The 21967-nt window shown below is 31.8% G+C and overlaps 2 protein-coding genes across 2 annotated transcripts in view; both read right to left on the bottom strand.

Moving 5' to 3' along the window:
• The window catches only part of LOC119833116 (4-coumarate--CoA ligase 2-like), a 16476-nt gene extending 12292 nt beyond the window's left edge, over positions 1–4184 (bottom strand). Inside the window, exons 1-2 of the mRNA XM_038357002.1 lie at positions 3934–4184; positions 265–475 (exon numbers count right to left, since the gene is read on the bottom strand). Coding sequence (XP_038212930.1) covers positions 265–475; positions 3934–4113 — 391 coding nt within the window. The 5' untranslated portion in view covers positions 4114–4184. The remainder of the gene's footprint in view (positions 1–264; positions 476–3933) is intronic.
• A 4679-nt stretch (positions 4185–8863) lies between these two features.
• Positions 8864–20881, bottom strand: LOC119832798 (4-coumarate--CoA ligase 1-like). Its single transcript, XM_038356560.1, has 9 exons — positions 20686–20881; positions 18496–18771; positions 15374–15584; positions 14607–14969; positions 13610–13795; positions 12118–12239; positions 11013–11174; positions 10262–10429; positions 8864–9628 (listed from the first exon to the last, which is right to left on the bottom strand). Exons 2-9 carry the CDS (start codon positions 18700–18702, stop codon positions 9338–9340), a joined length of 1710 nt encoding a protein of 569 aa, XP_038212488.1. The 5' UTR covers positions 18703–18771; positions 20686–20881; the 3' UTR covers positions 8864–9337.
• Positions 20882–21967: the final 1086 nt, after the last annotated feature.

Here is a 21967-nt window from a genome sequence, read left to right as displayed (position 1 = left end):
CAAGGAATGGCGATCGCTGCGCGGTACTACAAGTGCTATGCTATATGCTAATCTCGAAGGACGAAGCCAAGTATAATATCAGTGTAGATTATTATTTAAATAAATGTTCATGAATAAATATTAATAATAATTATTTAATAACCTTCAATTGTATCTATTACATACATGGCGATATATAAGATGACAATGCAAAAAAATAAAGGATTATACGGATTAATTTTATGCGACGATACATTACAAAAGTATATATTAAAATGGACTTACACGGTGTATAAATAGGATTCAATGTCGTCACAACTCCACCCGCAGACAGAATACCAAAAATAGTGGTCGGGTATTCTGGCAAGTTTGGCATCATAATAGCAACAGTGTCGCCATCTTTGAGACCGAAGTTTTTTCTCAAATGTGCTCCCAATATTTGCGAATGCTTATAGAGCTGTGCGTATGTATACTTCCTCTCTGTAACTCCGCATTGCTTAAAAAATAATGATGAAAAACTAAAAATATGAAAAAAACCTTACACTGTAATTTAAATTCTTGACAAATTTAAATAAGTCTTTCGCGATTCGCTTTACGGACGCTTTTCACCCGCTGATGAATTCACGGGCAATAGCAGGCATCTATATATTTATATATACTCTTGTCTTATTTTGATGTATAAGCTATATTATTGTAAAGTTTTTTTAAATAAATTCAACAGTTTTTTGCGTGAAAAAGTAACAAACATTTATCCATTAAAACTTACAAACTTTTGCGTTTATAATATTATTAGGATCTGTAATATTTGTAAATTGCATTTCATCTGAATTGTCTCTTCACAGTAGTTGTATCAAATATATGTTTTCATTTATATTTTACTAGCGGTCCGCCCGGCTTCGCTTGTGGTTCATTTTTTCTATATTACGTACATATCAATATTAGAATTTTTCAACCGTTTCCTGAGAGGAGTTTGTTGAAGAAAACAAATTGGTAACGAAAATAATATATCCTCCACAATTTTTCAACAGTTAAAATCTAATCTATATACTTTATCGTAACTGTAATCATTGCACTTTGTCGAAATAAATTATCTGAAAAATTATTAGATATTAAAATAACCAACATAAAGACCACGATTTAAATTAAATTTCAAGTTTTAAATTAGATTCTTATTTCTTATCAAACACACGTCCTGATAAAACTCACTACGTGATGCATTTCCAAAATTTTGAAGACAAATTTAAAAAAGAAACCGACAAACTGACCAACGTACAAAAATAAATTCAATAGTTTATCAAGATACAAATTGTCATTGTTCAAAGTATTATGACATGATAATAACATAAGACATCCACTTATACGCAACGAAACAAAGGTCTCAACGTCCTGAACTGGTAATATAATTCAAATTAATTAATGATGGATTACAAAAACTTTCAATGTCAGAATTATAGCAGTTGTAAAGATACAAAAGTACCTAACAATGTAACAAATACGATAGGTGTATTATTCTCTCGATTGGCCATCAACCATTATGTAATTTAATGCCTATTTTCATGTTGTGGTAGAAAGGAAGTAGTAAATTGTAGAAAAAAACCACAGCAGACATTGAAAACGAGTGAATCTGTTATGTGTTTGTCTACTTTGTATTGGTTACCGCGTCCATCGTAATATGTATGACTATGTGACTGACCGACTGATCTATCAACGCACAGCCCAAACTACTGAACCAGGCTGATATTTGGCATACAGATAGCCATTATAATGTATAGGTATCTAGTATGAAAGGGTTTTTGATAAAATCTCTTCACAAGGGGACAAAAAGGGGATGAAAGTTAAAGAAACTGCTGGTAATAGCTAAATATATTGAATCACTAGCCGACCCGGCAAACGCTATTCTGCCTTGCTCTTATCATTTATTCATTCTTTTTGATTCTCAGACATACCCAATATGCACAAAAAATTTCATAAGAATCGGTCCAGCCGTTTCGGAGGAGTTTAGTTACTAAAATTGTGACATGGGAATTTTATATATAAGATGGAGCAAGTTACGTATAAAATAATTTTAATTATATTTATACATAGTAAACAAGTCATATCCAGAACCTATTCGAGAATCTTAATTAGAATTCCTAAATCACAACATCCTAGGGTCCAATTCAAATGCAATACAAATTTAAAATCATCACAATCAGACCAGCCATTGTGGGATAAAAACTCGTTTGAATCTGTAAGTGTAATTAATTGTGTACGAATCTAAATAAACGCCCTAAACTTTATTTCATGACACGTAACTTTAAAAATTACTTATACTCTCCCCTAATTGGCGAAACAATAAAAATCTATTCACGTCATTAACAAGACGTGTGTATGTGATGATATATGATGATGATAGTCATTGCTACCATTGCGTGGGAAATCAGTTCAAAAAAACCTTCTCTGCACATATCTCGTGGTGAAAGTGATTCGATGAACTCTTTATAAAGTACCACCGTAAACATCAAACAGAATTAAAAAAAGAATATTGATTGAGAAGTAATGACAGTAGTTTCTGGCCTCAAATAAAAAAAAAAAAACACAGAATTGTATATTTTATGGCATATAGGGACTCTATGAGCACTGAAGATGGTTATTAAATAACTTCAAACTTAAATTTGAACAAAATATTTCGGACTATATTCTACATCCATACAGATGCCATACTGACCTCTATATTTATATAAAACTTCTGTGACTCTACTATACATAATGAATATCACGGAATTAAAAATTGCCGTAAACATGTTTGTCCATTCATCTACTGCCGCTTCCTTAAAAACCAAAATCTACAAATAACTTTTTGTACCCATATCCTTCTACCTGGTTGCAGCAAATTGCTAGCTAAGGGTAGCTATAACTCAGCTACACAATGCATATAAATATAAAAACTTTCTGAGTATTTTTTTTATTGTTTTAATGCTTTTGAATTGATTCATTTTAACACGGTTTAACTTTAGCTTCAACCTATTTGTATCTTTAAATAAATCGTATTTTAATAAACAGCTGATACATTTTTACTTCATTATTATTGACCAACTTATCAAAAACATATCTTAAACAAAAGCTTTTGATTTACGGCGGATTTTAATAATACAAATCATTATGTGCATTAATAAAAGGATTTTGATAACCTATCGAAACATTATTTAATAATATTTCGTAACATAAGATATAAACTCAACACCTAATCATTACTTCCAGTCATGATTCTTAATAACTCTGTTATATCTTTATCGTTAAGTTTTTTAACCTGTTGTAAATCTAAATAACAACATTAGCTTTTGACAGATAACATTTTCCATGCGTTTACATATGATATGTTATTTATGAATTATAATTATTTTCTATTATATTAAGATTTTTTTCTTGTGTCAGCATACAGTGTGTGTGTATTTTTCATTGTCAATCATCATCATCACCAATTTCTAAAAGAACAAAAATTTTATTTGTACTTAATGGACAAACTGACAAATGTTTCTCATTTTTTTTTTTTATTAAACTCCAAAAAACCTTTTGTATCGCGCTCCGTTTTAACGGTCTATGTATGCGTTTGATTAATCCCTACTAATTAACTAGTTGTGAAAGTAACTCTGTCTGTCTGATTCTTCTTTACGGTTAAATCACTGAACTGTTTCGAGTGAAATTCGGAACAAAGATAGTTTGAGACCCGAGGAATTACTTGGGACAGTTTTTATCCCGGAATACCATGGGAACGGGTCTAGGCGGGTATAATCCCGTACAGCCTATCATTTTTTTGTCTACGCAGGCGAATCTTCGGGCGGAAAGCTTGTAATTTATATTTGTAAAAATGCAACCACAACCGGTACTAATAAATCTACACTACATAAACAATGAAACTTTAACAATATAAATATATTACATATAATATTTATATAAAATTAATAAATAACGTACCACGGCTATTTTATCCGACCATTTGATCAATTTATTCCAAACATACTCCGGCAATGTAACCTCCGGTATGCTAACATCACGGAACGGCGATACAACAACATTCCCCTTCGTCCAAACGTGGCTTCTTCTAAAATAACACAACACTCCATTGCCAATACTCGTTTCCAAGCGCCTAAACATTATTATTATTTATTTTAAATACGCAAAAATAATGGGTCGTTTACATGCTACGTCGGCTGAAGGCCCGCGCCCGGTATGGTACTATCGCATAAGTCTGTTGGATTATACCTGGCGAGCAGTTTTTTTACACCGCACTGAACCAATACAGCTCTGGTGGGGACAATGGTTGAATTCGACTTCGAAATGATATGTACATATGATATACGAGTACTATATGTGTTATCGTAATTATATTATTTAATTAAAAGACGAAAAAATTATAAATAAACTCTTTGGATGATAAACATTTCATTGAACGCTTCGAAACATGTAGTTTTACCTGTCTATATTCATATTAAATATTGTATTGTAAAATTATTGGAAAATCTAATAGAACACGAATCTATAACAAATTACAAAACATTTGTTATTTTATTTTGTTCGTCATTATGTTGCGCTAAAAAAGATGAACATTTTGAATACCAATTTGCTCATAGTAGATCTTAAGCTAATAAAAGAGTTGATTGACGTGCTTTTTTGCGGTTATGTTATCATGAATATTTTTTTACCAGTGACAGAATTAATATCCATTAACTGTACATTGATAGGTAGATTGAGAAGATATCGAGGATTGGAGAATTAATTAAATAGTTGCAGTAATGGTTGCTAAATTTTTCGGCAGGATATCTACCATAAACCTGCCCAAATGGTTCGCATTATGAGTCGTGCTATTATATAATACTTTAATATTGTCGAATGAACTTTTGTTACGCTACGGTGTAAATAAAAAATAAACCTCGAAAATATTCAATAAAGATAGTGGCACAATAGGATATAAAAATTGTTTTAAAAATAACACTGAATGTTGAAAGTAACAGAGCCTTATGCAAGGTTGAGCACTTCATATAGAAACATCAGTCAAATAAAACAAAGCAATCAGTTATCAAACACCGAAACAATTGAACAAAATCTTAAAGCAGAAACTTGAAAATCGTGTGCATGGGTGATGTTAGTGGTAGATATTCTGAAATGATTTTTATAAATATAAAAAATATTTGATATTCACAAACACCGTGAAAAAATCGACGAACCGTATGACGTAAAATAACTAAGCAGCTGTTTTGCTCCTAATTTTAATAAATAATTGACTATTTTACAATCGATACGATTACAAACGAATCTCTATTTCTGAAAATTAATATTTCTTCACAAATAAGTAATAAGTTCACCTCAATAGGTATATCATTTATTTTTTATTATAGCTTGGTGTATCAACTGCTTTACTAGCAAGGTCATACACAACTCATTATCATCTTATTATGTTATCATTACAACACAGCATTATCAAAAATCAAAACACAACATTACATTCATATTTGGTTATTATTGTTTTAATGACTTTAATTTTAATATAAATGAAATGTAATCATCAATGTAAATTAAGAATCTTAAAGTGAATGTTAAAATAATTATCATATATCAAATCATATGGCGCAGATCTTATGGAAATTATAGCTATAATTTAGAATTCGTTTCTTTGTGATACCAAAACCGCTGAGTAATTTTCATTAAACCCACCACCGACAAACACTTACCTATCAACTTGTTTTAAATGTTAACATTGAAAACAACGATCCACAAATTCTATTTCATCATAATATGTTATGTATAAACAGATTGCGAGACCATTTGTGCCGGTTTGGTACTTAGTATCTTTTGTTAGAGTAATAGATAGACATTGGTCGCGGTTGAATTGTAACCGGCTCCCGAGGCCCCCTCACTAAAGCGGCTCGATGGAACACAGTGGGGATTTAGACGGTAGGAAACCGACATTACCATCAGCTCCTTCACCGGGAGCCCTGGGTATGTATGGAACATTTTATCACTTAAAAAAAGGAGTCGACCTTATAATATTGAGTATTTAATGACGCCCCAGAATGTTTTGCTTATACTAATTATGACCCTACTAGCTGGTCGCATCGCGATGTTATATATCTTCACCTAGTTAGATTTTCAGAGAAACAGTTCCTATGTAACTTTGGTTTCAGTTTGTTTTCAACGGACGATAGAGAAGTGCTTGACCACATCCTCTTCTAACCACGCTAAGATACCTAACAATAACTTCTAGGGAAACGTGCTTCATTCCTAGAAGTTCCTAGATTGTAGGTACTCGTCGGGAAACACAGATATTCTACAAATTTTCAAGTGAGCAAAAACAATTGTTAGGTAATAGTTCACCTTAATTCTATAGAACTTCAAAATCTAGACAAGCAATGGTCAAATGCTTTTTTTTTTACTCGCTCGCTCGCTCGCTCTACGCTCTCAAAAATTATTCAGTATAAAACAAAATACTTGTGTTATCCGTACAAATGATAGATAATAATATTATTCGAGAAACTGGTTGCGGTTTTTTTTCCTCCTTAAATATAATTTTCTAAAAAAATCTGCTACGTGGTCTATTAAACCAAAATCCTCATAAAAAATTTTATGCTGCTTATGTACGTTTTTTACAAAATGTCTGATTATTCAGCTCATTTTTTATTTTGTTTTAAAAGTAGGAAGTTGGTGAAATAATCGATCTGAGTAATTGTAAAATATATATGAGTAAGTAGCTAATATGTATTGCCCCTTTATTACCTCAGAGCTACTTTTCTCTATCAGTATTATCGTATTTATACTATTATCATTCGATAATTGCCATATCATATGACTTATTTATTATATATTTATATTTTCTTATCATTACATAAGCATAATATGAAGTAATATCCTGAATTGAAATCGATATAGCATGGGAGGCGATTCATTAAAAACGGTATTTTTAAAATGTAATTTAAAAATAGCGGTGGCTCTTAGGGAATAAATATATTAAGACATTTTACAGATAATTATCTAATCTAGAAATTCTATTTAAGTTAATTTTATGATAAAACTTATCGTTTGGCTGAAAATCGCGAAAAATCCCATTTTGTGACATTTGATCCCGCGTAATTTTTTTTGCACGTGCTGAATAGATGAGAACTTTTCACGTTTCTTTTATAATAGTGTAATGAACGATCCTACCAATACCATTTTTGAAACCTTGATTATCAAAATTGACCGGACTGAATTGATATGATCAAATGTTTGTATCGAATAGCTAATAATACTGAATGGATAAAGGTGATAAATCAATTGTGGCTTTGGGCCTTTAAAAACTTAAAATCCGACAAAGCACCTGTAACCACCGCTAGTGTCCCACCTGTCCCTTTGCTGGCTCTGCCATAAAAAGAAGTATTATCAGAAATTGAAATAATATACCGTTTGAAGCCTTTTTATCTATACTCATTTTTACTTTAATATTACTATATGGTTTACGATTCTGTAAAAGGCATAGCTTACTGTGTTGCTTTTTAAATATATTTTTTTAATTACTAGAGACTGATATACATGAGTATATCAAATTCGATCTGTTTATCTAACACTAGTTTTCTTCCCGCTGCTTTGCCCGTGTCATTAAAGAAAAATACAAAAGTATTAAAACACGGATACTTTCGTTCCTGTGGTATTCCTGTTATAATAACTGTACCCTCGGGTCTCAAACTACATATGTACTAAATTGCATCAAATTAGGCTCGATGGTTTAGACGTGAAGAAGGGACAGACAGGCAAATAGTCAATAAATATGTTATGTTTCATAGTTATGACCTTGCTAGTCATCGGTTTCGTTTTTATAACAATAACATTGCCTATATCAAACAATATAGACAATGAAGCAAACCAAAAATATGTGTAATGATTTTATTGTAAACGTTACATGTGTAGATATCTTAATTATTCATTATTATATACATTATGTAAGATACAAAAACAGCCTTCTCATTATGATTTAATTGTACATACATTTCCATTTATACTTATCTTATACATTTGAATATCATCATTTTTAAAGATTTTTTTCTTTAGTTATCAAATTGTAGTATAAATGCGATTAAAATTAGTAATTTTTTTTTTAATGTCTTATACTTTTTACATCTTATACAAAACAAATAACACTATAATACAATGTGAAACCGTGTTTGTTCTGTCTTTTCAACTGACTTCTAAAAAAGGAGGTATGGTTGTTATTGTCTAGGTGATTTTTGTTAAAAATAATTATATTGTCTAAAGAATATATTTGACCCTAAATAATATGTTATGTACAAATTTATTAAATACACGTGTATATAATGACTCATCATTACAAATTTATCAACAGATTAATACAACATTCGGAACATTTTTATTATATATAATTTAAGTTTTTATCATATAAAATAATCATATCTATTGAATCAATTACCTATTGTTTCCTTAGTTTTTTATACGCATTTGAGTAAATATCATTTTAATAAATGCTTAGAATATATATGTCAATTTTCTCATTATAAAATATTATATTTAATTTTTACACGCCATGTTTTAAAGAAATTGTAAATTTTTTTATAGATTAATAATTCAATATTAATTTTGCAAATGTGAATTCAATATTAATTTTTGTCTTCCTTAAAATAATAATCGCAAACTGCGTCAAATTAATAAAAAAATTGTATATAAAAACAGGTAAATTACAAATTAGTATCACCTTGGATTTACCAAACAAAATAATCCATTGCATGCATACGTTATTCAAATTGCATATTATGAGCTGTCATCTTATTATATCTACAGTATACTAGCTGCATGCCCCGGCTTTGCCCGGGTAGTCGTTTATCGTAATTGTAATAATATAAACTATCCTATCTTTTAAACTGGATCAAACTGCACATGGTGTGCCAATTTGATTAAAAACGGTCGAGTAGTTTTGGTGTCCATCGCGGACAAACAACGTGACACGTAATTTATATATATTAAGATTATATATACCATACACCCATGGCTCAGAAATCGTGTCTTCTGAAATCAATGAAAATTTCCTCGGTTCGAGACGAGACGAATATACAATAAACGTAAAACAATTAGAACAAACAAAAGGAAACATTGCTATGGTAAATGTGCCAGGGCCAAATGGTTTGAGTTTACATAAATAAAATTTTCCAACACGCACCTGACCAACTAGCCAATCTATTTTAAATTCCATTTAAGCCAAATTTCTCTCTTTTGTCTTCCCGTGTCTCTAATAACAAAACACTTAATGACATTCATGATGACCCTATCCCATCCAACATCCGTACCCAAAAATCAAACATTTGTCAGCATTACCCAAAAACAAACAATTGTACACAACCTAACAATATTTCGCCTTCAACTCCTTCTTAAGTATCTTCCCCGCCGCAGACTTCGGGATACAATCAACAAACATAATGTCATCTATACGTTTAAACGAAGCAACTTTTTCATTAACGAAATCGCTTATATCTTTAATATCAGATTTAGCTCCTTCTTTCGGAACTACGAATGCTCTGGGAGATTCTCCTTTGGTGGGATGAGGAACTCCAATAACTGCTGCATCTTTGACGGATGGGTGATCTCGTAAGACTGCTTCTAATTCTGCTGGCGGCACTTGGAATCCTTTTACCTGATATAGAATGATAGTTATGAACTCTCGAAAGTTCTTCAGAAAACGGTCTAATAGTTATATTATATAGTTCTAATATTAATAGTATGAAGAGTAATTTCTCTAGACTAAGAACTATTTCTAAAACAAACATATTTTAATTCAATGTTTTCCAAATTTTCAATTAAGTAATTGGAATATTTCATTATTACGACTATATTTCATTATGTGAACATCTTTTGACGACATACTGTCCCGTTCCGTTCCTGTAACTAATATAAAGCAGTAGTAGCAGTGGTGGCTCAGTGGTGAGAACCTCGGACTTCACAATCGATAAGTCGGGGTTCGAGACCGGGCGAGCGTGCAGGAAATAAATTGATTTTTTAATTTATCTGCACATGTGGACAACATCACCACTACTTAAAACGGTGAAGGAAAACATCGTGATGAAACCAGCATGTCAAAGATTCAAAAAAGTTCGGCGACATGTGATATCTGCCAACCCGCACTTGGCCAGCGTGGTGGATTATGGCCTGAACCCCTCATAGGAGGCCTGTGTCCCAGCAGTGGGAACATATATGGGCTGATGATGATGAAATAATATAAAAAATCTAATAAACTTCTTACTGTCTCTCAAAATTGATAATTGTTCACCTTTATAAGTTCCTTGATTCGATCAACAATTTTAACAACCCCATTTTCATCAGCGACTGCCATGTCTCCAGTGAGGAACCAACCGTCAGCAAACGCCTCAGAATTGGCTTCGGGGTTGTTCCTGTATCCCTTCATCACTTGAGGTCCTCGGACTAGTAGTTCACCAGTCTGGAATGGATCATTTAAATCTGTTAATATTTCATGAATAATTTCAAATAATTTTGGTACGTTGATTACCTAATATTTTATTAAATTCAAAGTTAAGTTATCAATTATTATTACGAGGCCAAAATTTTGCAATGTCCAAGGTAAAAAATAGCGATTCAGTGAATTTCATCAGTGTACACTATTTTTGTGAATACGAAATTTTAACACCATTTGGAATTGTAAGCCCATACATTTTTCCATACTATGAATATTTTCTGTTACGCATACATCCATCTATTGATCCTTTGTAAACTAATTATTGGTTGAGCGTAGAATAAAAAGAACCTGGGTACTCTGGACACAAAAAGCTGATCGCTTCTATGTCACACAGCCTTCGATATCCAGTAGGATATCAAAGGCTGTGTATGTGTGTTATAGAATATTACGTAAATAATCAGTGAAACACATGTACATTACATCTGTTCCCTACCAACAAGGGTGACGTGACTGCACTTTTTTTAACTTAGAATTGTAAGCCCATATCGTACCGTACCGTATTTATTCCTTTACATTTATTCAGTGTGTTCTGCATCTATCTATTTACCTGATTAGGTCCTAAAGGCTCCATATCACCACCGACTATTTTCAGCTGAGTGCTGGGCACGGGAGGGCCAACAGCGCTGTAGTCATCCGAGTCTATTGGAGCCACGCATACTACGGGAGATGTTTCGGTCAAACCGTAGCCTTGGTTGAATCGAATTTTGCGCTGAAATTACGACATTTAGATTAATCAGAGAATATACATATGCAGATTTGGCAGGTTTTTAAACTGCACATAAAGGCACATAACTACCGAGTTCCTCATTGCAACATTGCGTAGACTTAGAAATTAAATTAATGTTAAGATTGACTCAGTGTCAGAATCATACGAGTATTTAAAAGACAGACGTAGTACAAAATATGATACAGAGACAAAATTAATTTAGCCTATTTATGTGGCGAAGTCTGAACTCAGTTGATTCTGAGTCTGTCATAAAATAAAATGAGTTATAGACCGTTAAGTATTTTAAAAGACAATGAGATGGATTCTTAAGAATATGAATGAAATATTTCTCAAACAACATTATAGTTGTACGTCTAGATGAGAAACCCATCATTGTATTTCTGTTATTATTATTGGATAGATAGATTTTCCTTTTAGATAACACAGTATCACTAGACCAAGGTAGTAATTCCCCGATATCATCTAATCTATTCATACAATGAATCATATTAGCCATGCTTATTAAGCGATGTCCATAGTCATAGCAGTTAATTTAGCAGCATAATTTTAAAACAATCATTTTAACTGCTACTGTTGGGACAATGTTCTTTTTATATCTAGAATGTATTTAAGTTACTTGACAGATATAGTAAAGTATATTAATATAGTATAGTTTATTCATATTATATTATAAAAATGAGAGTTTGTAACTTTTAAACTGCAAACACACAGTACACTTTTAAGCGCATGCCATTTTTAGGTACATTTGTTACATAAGCTAAAAGAAAGATCATATAAATTAGAAATAACGGAAAATGAGCTGTTGTTTTAAGAAGTTTCAATTCTATCAAGAATATACAATATGTATTTGCAATTGCAACCCTGTCGCGTTCCTAACAGAGTATCTTTTTTCAAAAAGCGTAATAATTATAATCATAAATAATACCTGAACTTTATTCAAGAACCGTTCAGCATCAGTAGACGCCATTGGTGCTGCACCGTTTATCACCATTTGCAAGTGACGATACGTTTTTGGAGACGCGGCTGGGTGAGTTGCCATGAGTTGTACTGAAAATTTTGTTTTAAACGTTAAATAAATTAGCAATAATATTATATGTTAAGTGAAGGAATAATATCACAAAGTATTAGAAAGATTTAATGTTCATTTATCTTGACTTTATGTGCTGATGAAAAAACATTTTATGAAACAATCATTAGAATTCGTTTCATGCTTTCTAGTTTTCATAATGCCCGAACGTATAGTTTTCATAACTCTATTGTGGTAGTCGAGCACGCTTCGGCACGAATTGGGCCAGCTCGCACCGGGGAGATACCACACCCCCACAGAAGACCGGCGTGAAATAGCATACTGCTGTGTTTCGTTCGGTGAGTGAGGGAGCCGGAGGCCCATATCCCTTGCCTTACGTTCCCATTCCTTTCCTTTATTCCTCTAATCAATACTTTCCTAATCCCTTTCCAATTTGAAGTCGGCAATCCATTAGGAGAGGCGTAAGGTCTGCAAACGACATTACGCCTCCCAAATGTTCATGGGCGGTGATAGTGCTTACCACCAGGCGACCCACCAGCTCCATTGCTGAAGGTGACATTAAAAAAAAACGTTTTATGAAATTCAATAATAATAATAAGGAAACACAAAACACAAAAATAGGTTGAAAGTAATATTATTGTTGGATTTCGATTCTAATCCTGGTGTGGCATAAAAATCTTTTAAACCCTAATAGGTATGGTAAAAAAAATAAGTAAACATTGCATCAAAACGTGCATAACGTAGACATATTGACGTTATATAAACTTAATAAAAGTTCTAGGAGTATAAAACCACGCTCATCATTGTTTGCAAATGATTTAGTACGTGGCAAAAAATACCAGACAGATAACATGAGAACGCTTCATGCATATTAACGAATACTGTGTGAAAACGCGATTAGCGCAGTCAATAGATAATTTATTATTTATTTCCATCGATGTTATCGGTTATTAGAAAACAAATAACATTTATTATCACAAATATAGATAAAAGTGCCTGAATTCACATAACGTTTTTTTACATATGTATAAAAACTTATGTCACCAATAACACTCGTTACTCGTTCCGCCCCAATTTCGCCCGTGGTACATACTATATAACCTTATAGCCTTCCTCAATAAATGGGCTATCTAACCCTGAGAGAATTTTTCAAATCGGACCAGTCGTTTCTGAGATTAGTGTGTTCAAACAAACACACAAACTCTTCAGCTTTATAATATTAATATGGATAAAACCGTTATAAACAATGCTCCGTGCCCGGCAAAAATATAACCATATCCAATACTAGCGCAGTTTATTACCGTTGTGTTAGTATGCTTCATAATAACTACTATATGTATTGTTTCCCATTACATGTACATTGCATAATCCTTAAATACATCTGAATTACCTAGAGGCGGTGCAACAAACACAAGATTTGTTTTATATTTCTCCAGCGCATTCATGAAGTGGTCTGGATTCATTTTCGGCAACGTCACCAATTTTATACCATGCGACATTTTGTGAAACATCAACACTGTAGCTGCATAAATATGGAAGAACGGTAGCACCGACATAACCGAATCTTGGTGTGTAGCTGAAACAGTATGTTTATATATAAGTTTTAATTTAATCAACATTTATAAGCTACTAGCTGTTGCCCACAGCTCCGCGTGGTCGAAATATATTTTTATAGTGCAAACTATCGTATTATGTATACTGCGATAATACTAGGATGTTATCGCTTATGCAAGAGCATAGCTGTATAATGTTATTATATATTTTTTGCAGTATTGAACGTAATTATCAAATGATTTCGTCTTATTCAACGTATATTATCACTTAAGTGAAGAGAAAATATACACAACCGTATTTTAATTCAATAACATTTTAAATTAAATTCACTTAGTTATAGTCTTGCTAAATAATCGAAATATATGAAGCCTAATTAGATATGAAACTAATTATAGAAATAGATTATTTCGTTATCTATTTTGGAATACATTGCATACATCAATTTCCTTTCGTAGTGTTAATGTGTTTCTAAAACAAACTATACATTTTAAATAATTTAGGTAACACAATTTTGATCAAGCAGTGGTGGCTCAGTGGTGAGATCCTCGTACTTCAAATTCGATAAGTGGGGTTTCGAAACCCGGCGAGCATGCAGGAAATAAATTGATTTTTCAATTCATCTGCATATGTGGATAACACTGCTTAAAAACGGTGAAGGAAAACATCGTGAGGAAACCGGCATGTCCAAGGATCAAAAGTTCGTCGTCATGTGACATCTGACAACCCGCACTTGGCCAGCGTGGTGGATTATGGCATAGGAGGCCTGTCTCCCAGCAGTGGGAACATATATGGGCTGATGATGATGATGATGATGAATTTTGATCAAACCTTACCTGTAGTTTCGTTGTATAATTGTATTTTCGGCTCGTTAATTTGTTCGCAATTAGCTGTTATGTTCTTACTAGTCAATTCAACGCCTTTCGGTAGTCCTGTCGTACCGCTTGAATATGGCAGAAAGCAAATATCATTCGGCGACCTTCTAACTTCCTTCAAACAAGATTTATCCACATGAACATCTTCACTGAGATCATTAAACGCCATAGTACCCTCGGGGGTTGATTCACCATTCGTCTTAACAACGACGAGAGGTATTTCAGTGTTGGCCAGTTTAAAAGCATTTTTTATAACTCCTACCAGTTCTGGCAATGTTACTATAGCTCTAGCTTCGGACATTAGCAGCAAGCGGTGGACTTCATCTGGAAAAGATTTAATATATATACACCGTAGTTTATCACGTTCCGTGTGGCATTATTGTCAAATATCTTTCAATATTTGAACATAATAAAACTCGTAGATAAGCGCATATGATACTTACTGCTTAAAATAATAAGAAACAACCTCTAAACTCTAGTCACAAACAAGAAAAGTAATCACTACATAGTTAATAAAGTCAAAGTCGCTTCCCGCGTTTGTATGTATCTATGGTTAGTTCTTTAAACTATACATCGGATTTTGATGGGGTTTTTTTAATAGATAGAGTAATTCAAGAGGAAGGTTATTATGTATAATAACATCTATTATACCACTCCGAATTTAACGCGTGCGAATTCGCGGGTAAAAGCTAGTTAAATATAATAAGTTCATAGGATCATTAACTTACTTGCCGTATAAATCGGGTTTATGGTAGTGATGACACCTCCCGCTTCCAAGATGCCCAGAGCGACGAGGGGGTAGTCGGGCACATTGGGTAACATAATGGCAACGGTGTCCCCATTTCTGATTTTCAATTTTTTCCTTAGATTCGCCGCAAAAGCATTGGACAGTTTGAACGCTTGTTCGTAAGTGTAGCCTCGACCTGTGATGGCGCAAACCTAGAATAATTAATTACACATAAGATAATGATTTGGTGCTAAAGAGTAAAACGGGACCCTAATTCTAAGACTTCGCTTTCCGTGTGCTTGTCTGTCTGTCTGTCTGTCCGCCCAGACTGTAGCTCTTGAACCGTGATAATTAGACGAGAAAAATGTACCGAGTCCTTAGTGATATGGGAAAGAATCCATGACAATGTAAAAGTAGTTAAATAGTTTTTAACTGCAAGACGTACAAATGCAAACCTGTTTACATTATTTCGTAATCAGATCAAGAGTCAATACTTTTAAATCATACTACTTTATCTTATATTATGGAAAGAACTTTGCAGATAGCACAAATATTTTTATAATGTCTGCTTTATGTAAAGGATTTATCTAATCTGTGTAATGCTTACAATTTTATATATTTTGTTTAACATTACTACAATAACTCCTACAGTATAGAAGTATTATTGGTTCGAACTAAAAAAAAAAAAAATTGAAAGTGAAAAATTTCCTGGAATTTAGTATTCCAGGAAATTTTTTTATTGTAAAGATTTGTATGTACAAGTAAACATACTTGTACTGTTTTCACACTGGAGCGATTTCAAAAATTCATTCATCATTAGGAAGCTGCAGCTCCACTGATTGATATGTATATATATGTATGTACCAGGGGCGAGGCCGGGGAGCAGCTAGTTGTCGATTAAAAGATAATTAATTTTCTCCAAAACATACGTGACTCTTTTTATGTCAAAATATTTGATTCACATTTAAAACTCATTTACTTCGATCATTAATGGCAAGTTTTAATATTTGTTTGTCTAATCTCATTAGCCATTGACGTATCTAACCAATATAAAATAATAAATATTTATATTTATATTGGTCAATACAGTGATAATAGCTAGACAGTAGTGTGGTTTGAACTATATTATTATTTATGGATGACCAAGCTTGACACTGTAACATTTGACATTTTAAAAAATGAATCCTAACTAGATCGATTTACCGTCCCCGAATTTCCCGATATGTTATATTTCATGATAAACATAAACATTACAGCTGACCCTGTATCTCTTTCCTCACGCTTCCCAGTCTATTCCTTTATTCTCATCGTCAGTCCTTTATTTATCCTTTAGCCATTTGCAGCGGCCCTACTTCTACTATCAGGCGAACCGCCAGCTCAGATAGCCGCATAAAGAACGGCTTTCTGATATTCAGGTTATATAGATATTTATGTTTTGTGCAACAAAATTAAACAAGTACAAGGACAGCAACGCACGATTGTATAAAAAACCGTGCAAATAATATTATCTCTTTTACTTGCATGACTATAAAAGTTTCATGTTATTTTTCCTTGTCAACTAAATAATTAATTTAGTAAGATTAAACAATGAAATACGCCTGAGTTGAATTTAAAAAAACAAGCTGGAGATTTTCACGTTTAGTGATTATTAGTTGGCATTTAATTCGTTATTTGTTAATTAATAAACATACAGATTTATGTTTTAACTAATCTAAAACACTATTCGTCCCGCATGTTCGAATTGATTCCCGATCATAACATTAGATTTTAACAGGTCCGTTATTCTAATGAGCGTTATTACACAACTTTTAAATAAGATAAACGTCAAAAATTACCTGTAGTTATACCGACATACATATTATAATACTTAAATATATAATACTTAAATACATAATGTATAGTTCCAAATAATGTAGAGTGCTCTAGTATTTTACGTGAATAACGGATTTAGGAGAAAAAGTTAAATATCTTTTATAAATTTAGCAATGAACCTACTCGCAGTGGGTATAATTATTGTAAATGAAGTTAATCGTATTATGAAGCCATTATTAGACCGTGAATAAACAAGGTCCTTGAGAATATTCATAACATAAAAACCGTCAAAAATAAGTATCGAAGCCTGTATTAAGTACCATATAAATATGTTAGTTCTGGTGAAAATGTATTGTTATTTCTTTTTCTTTCGATTCATGTAAAATAATCGAAAGTAAAATATACAATATGTGTATTTTTGGAAAATTGAAAATATGTGTAGTGCTATTTAAGAAGATCTAACAAATCAACTTCGCGAAACACATTATACTTATATGGCAAAGTAAAAGATAATTTATGCGGCGGTACGAAGTTCGACCGGTCTAGTATAAATATATAAAACTACTCCTTAAAACTACGGTAATAATTAAAATCAGTTTATTCACAAAACCAGATATACTGACAAAAATGTGTTTATTTAATTTTACATAAAAAATTACGTTTGTATTTAAATAGTGTAAAACAAATTACATATAATTGTTTTCTGTTTATCTGTTCTGACTGTTCTTTGAATGTAGCTCAATCTCGTAAAGACCACTGCGCAGACATTTTTTCACAATTGTATATGGTGATAGACCAATATAAGGTTCAACTTACAGGCTACATTATATTATTAAATACCTTTATTAGAGGAAGCTATCCATACATGCAACCGGGGGATAAAAAAATAAATTCGCGAATACATCCTATCCTACTAATATTATAAATGCGAAAGTGTGTAAGGATGTGTGTGTGTTTGTTGCTCTTTCACGCAAAAACTACTGAACCGATTGCAATGACATTTGGTACGTAGACAGCTAGACAACTGGAATAACATATAGGCAAATTTTATCCCGATATTCCTACGGGATACGGACTTATGCGGGTGAAACCGCAGGGCGCAGCTAGTAATTAGATATGCGAATGTGGTGTCATTAGATAATTATTTTTAAATGAAATAGAGCGTTCTTATTATGTTACTTGCTAAAGCAAATGCATATGTATCTAAAGTGCTTAAAATGTGACACTTCTTTGAAAATATACTTAATGCTTTAGTCGACGCGAGCGAAGCCGCGGGCAGAAAGCTAATGTAATAAATACTATAATACTTACAGACATTGTCCGTTCGGGCCATCTTTCCAAATTTTGCCATACATAGTCGTACACCGTACAATTAGGTATCTGTATATCCTTAAACGGTGATTTAATTATTCCATCATTAGTCCAAACACTATTCTGCCTCACACACATAATGGAGCATTTTGAACTCTTATTATATTTAATTAAAGTCCTTTGTAGAGTGCGTAGAACCTTCTCCATATCGCACGTCGTAATTTGAAGAGAATGTGTTTATAACTGAGAATGTGTTTATTATCTGCTCAAAACAAACTGTAAGGTGATAAATTAATTGATAAATGAGTTACTTGGCCACTTACAACTTATATTTTCCTATCAATAACAAAATACGACCATAAAATATATACTAACATATATCGTAAACCTTTAAAACTAGAGCATTATATAAATATTTATCTATAGTTCCAGTTCAAAAACGATGTACTATATAACATTCTTACGTATTCTTGTTAGTTAGTGACGCCGCTTCTTTTTCCCCTACTTGTTGGTACAAAATTTTCTTTCAATCCTCTTATAATCTAAAGAATTATAAATCTTAATTTGTTGGTTCATTTCTAGAAAAAATACGTCAGTATATGAATTTAATCGAAGGACAATCAGATTTTTTGATTTCGAAGGTGTTTCGAAAACCACTTCTAAAATTTAAAAATAGAATGGTACCACATATACGATTTTCCAATAAAGTATATATAAAATATCAAACAACAAAAAATCATTCAATTCAATCCCCCAAAAATCACGTAAAAGGAAAATTCAGTTTCTATATTTCTTGAAAAATCAATTGCCTATTCATAGATCACTATTTTAACTATATAATAATAATGAAACGAAGATTAATTATTGTGTAAAAGAAAAAAAAATATGCTAAAACAATCGCATATAAAATGATTATTTATCATCTACGCTAAATCCATGGTTGGTATTATATTATTATATTATTATTATCTGTGGCCAATCTATGTTCTATACCTAATCTCATTTTCCAAATGAAATCTACGTATCATTTATGATAAGTTTATTTATTTGCCATGATCCACAATTTGAATCGACGCCTACTTTGCGAATAAAAGTGTCATAAACATTTTTTCTAATCATCACTTAAGTATAAACAAAAAAATGCAAGTGAACATGTTCTATGAACATTATGAACAGTTATATGCTTATCTAGTATTATAGGAAGTTATTATTTTTAACAAAAAACCAAATCGCCTTCAAATTGTCGAAACTTGTCCAAATTTAGATGGGAAACGGCACCAGCTGACAAATACAAACAGAACAAAGTCGGTTCAAGTAGTCGAAAGTTCGAAGATTCACATTACAGTCGAATTAGGAACGTGAAAATTGCCATCTTTTGATGATGTCAGTTGAAAATGTAAAATGACGTAAATCCGGCTTTTAAAATTATAATTTATATTCCCACCATGTTCTTACATAGTACTTATACGTTTATGACATATTGTTTATGAGGTTCCGTAATTTCATGCGAAACTTCATCAATTTTGAAGTTGTTTTCATTAATTTCAAAGGTATTAAGCTAAATCGATAAAAATCGTACATCGATATATAGTTATAAATTGAAAATATCGTTTACTTTCAAGTATAGTTACTTCGAACGAACTAACACTTGACCAGAATTTTTAATACTCGTAGCAATTACTGTTTACGTCCTATTAACAAAAGTGACCTTGGATATTCGCAAATAACGACACATAAAGTAAAGCTTTAACACAATCAAACTTGCGAAACCCGCTATTTTTAGATTTCAAGGTTTATCATTTTTTATTTACCGGAAGATGTTAATAATTGTTATAATTATTTAAAATGATTTAAATAAAACAAAAAACATTTTTTTCAGTATACTATGTGCCAAAAATCGACTCGAAACAACGTCCCGAAATTGGTACACGAATATGAATGTTTATTCCTATTAAGAAATGTATAAAATATCACTTATTGCTGTACAGCGACATCTACGTACGTTTACTTATGTGTTAAATTTTTTATGAATATAACATCTTTTAGTATATAATTTTTATAATAAACGTTAAAGATACTGGACATTATCAACAACAACATGTTGAAACAGTTGTTCGTGACTATAAAAAATTAATCATCGTAACGGTACAGTTCAACTTATAATGCGTAAACAGACACATATTGACTTGCCTAAAATTTATGTCATATTAGCATCCACGTTGCACTATGCTACAAAATCCGCACAGCACCCTATAACTGTTAAACTATCAGGAAAACAAAATCAACGTAAACAAACAATGACGAAAACAAAAGTGCTGGTCACTTGATCAAGGTTATTGCCCGGGTCTATATATACGACGCGAGTGAACGCGTCGAATGCCGGTTATGTACTGATGTTAATGTATAGTGCATTGAATATAAACATATAAATGTAAATGCATAACGAAGCGTCGTATTTTGATGAACGTAAAAGTCAAGTGCAGTTATAAGTATAAAGGCAAAGGATTTAAAAGAAATTTAGAGTGCTTTCTTGTTCCAGTGAACCTATATGAATAAAAAATAAATTTTTTAGGTGCCCTATAAGCCTAATTTACACTTTGAATATATTTTAATACATACTTGCAACTTGCACATCATAAACTTGATTTCATTGTTATGTAAGACATATTATAATGCAGAGATTAATATAATAATTTATGATCGTACATAAAATTTTATTATATTAGAACTTCATACTTTTATACATATTATAAAACTGAGAATAAATCACACAATTGCTTTAAAAATCTATACAACCATATAAGCTATGAACATATTATATATATAGCTGAAGTAATATTTGTTTTAACATTTCTATTACGACCTACGATAAGGCAATAAGTCCGTATACGTTTTATAAATAATGGATTATAATTTTTATCCCTTAATGAATAAGGTTGAAATTTGATAGTGCAAAATAAAATTACAAATTATGTTCAAATATTGAATGAAACTAACCTCATTACAAGAAAATCAAGAGAAACATGTTGACAAATGCACTTTATTTTCAATTAAGATATTTTTAAGGGAAATGGATTTGAACTGGCTTATACTTGAATGCTCTACTCAAGTAAATCTTCCTTAATAGGCTTTTCTCCAAAAAGATTCTCTCGTTATTGTAAAGTGAATTGTTAAATTTTAATCCAATAAAAATATATTTCTAAGATAGTAAAACAAAATGCTTTTTCTTTCCAAACAACTGCTGCGGCCACTGTTATATATGGTTCAGGCGAATTCAAAGAAATAAATGTGAAAATGAGGTAATTATATTTATAAATACAGACAGCTAGTAAGCAAGCGAGAAACTGGCTCTAAAGACATTCTTCTCTTTTCTTTAGAATTTAATTTCTAATGAATGTTTACGTTTGACATGATTGCAATTTACTAAGACTTATTTTTTTATTCAATACTGGGTAATTTATATGTATGAGGT

This window comes from Zerene cesonia, chromosome 16 (assembly GCF_012273895.1).
Source record: "Zerene cesonia ecotype Mississippi chromosome 16, Zerene_cesonia_1.1, whole genome shotgun sequence".
Taxonomy (NCBI): domain Eukaryota; kingdom Metazoa; phylum Arthropoda; class Insecta; order Lepidoptera; family Pieridae; genus Zerene; species Zerene cesonia.
Note: the sequence above shows the minus strand (reverse complement) of the source record. Positions and strands in the feature narration are given on the sequence as shown.

Excerpts from the sequence above, each read along its gene's own strand:
- LOC119832798 (XM_038356560.1), bottom strand. The coding sequence starts at position 18,702 with ATGGAGAAGGTTCTACGCACTCTACAAAGGACTTTAATTAAATATAAT. Across the intron at positions 13,796-14,606 it reads ATTATACAACGAAACTACAG|CTACACACCAAGATTCGGTT; the intron begins GTAAGGTTTGAT and ends ATACTGTTTCAG. Across the intron at positions 12,240-13,609 it reads GTTTGTTGCACCGCCTCTAG|TACAACTCATGGCAACTCAC; the intron begins GTAATTCAGATG and ends CAAAATTTTCAG.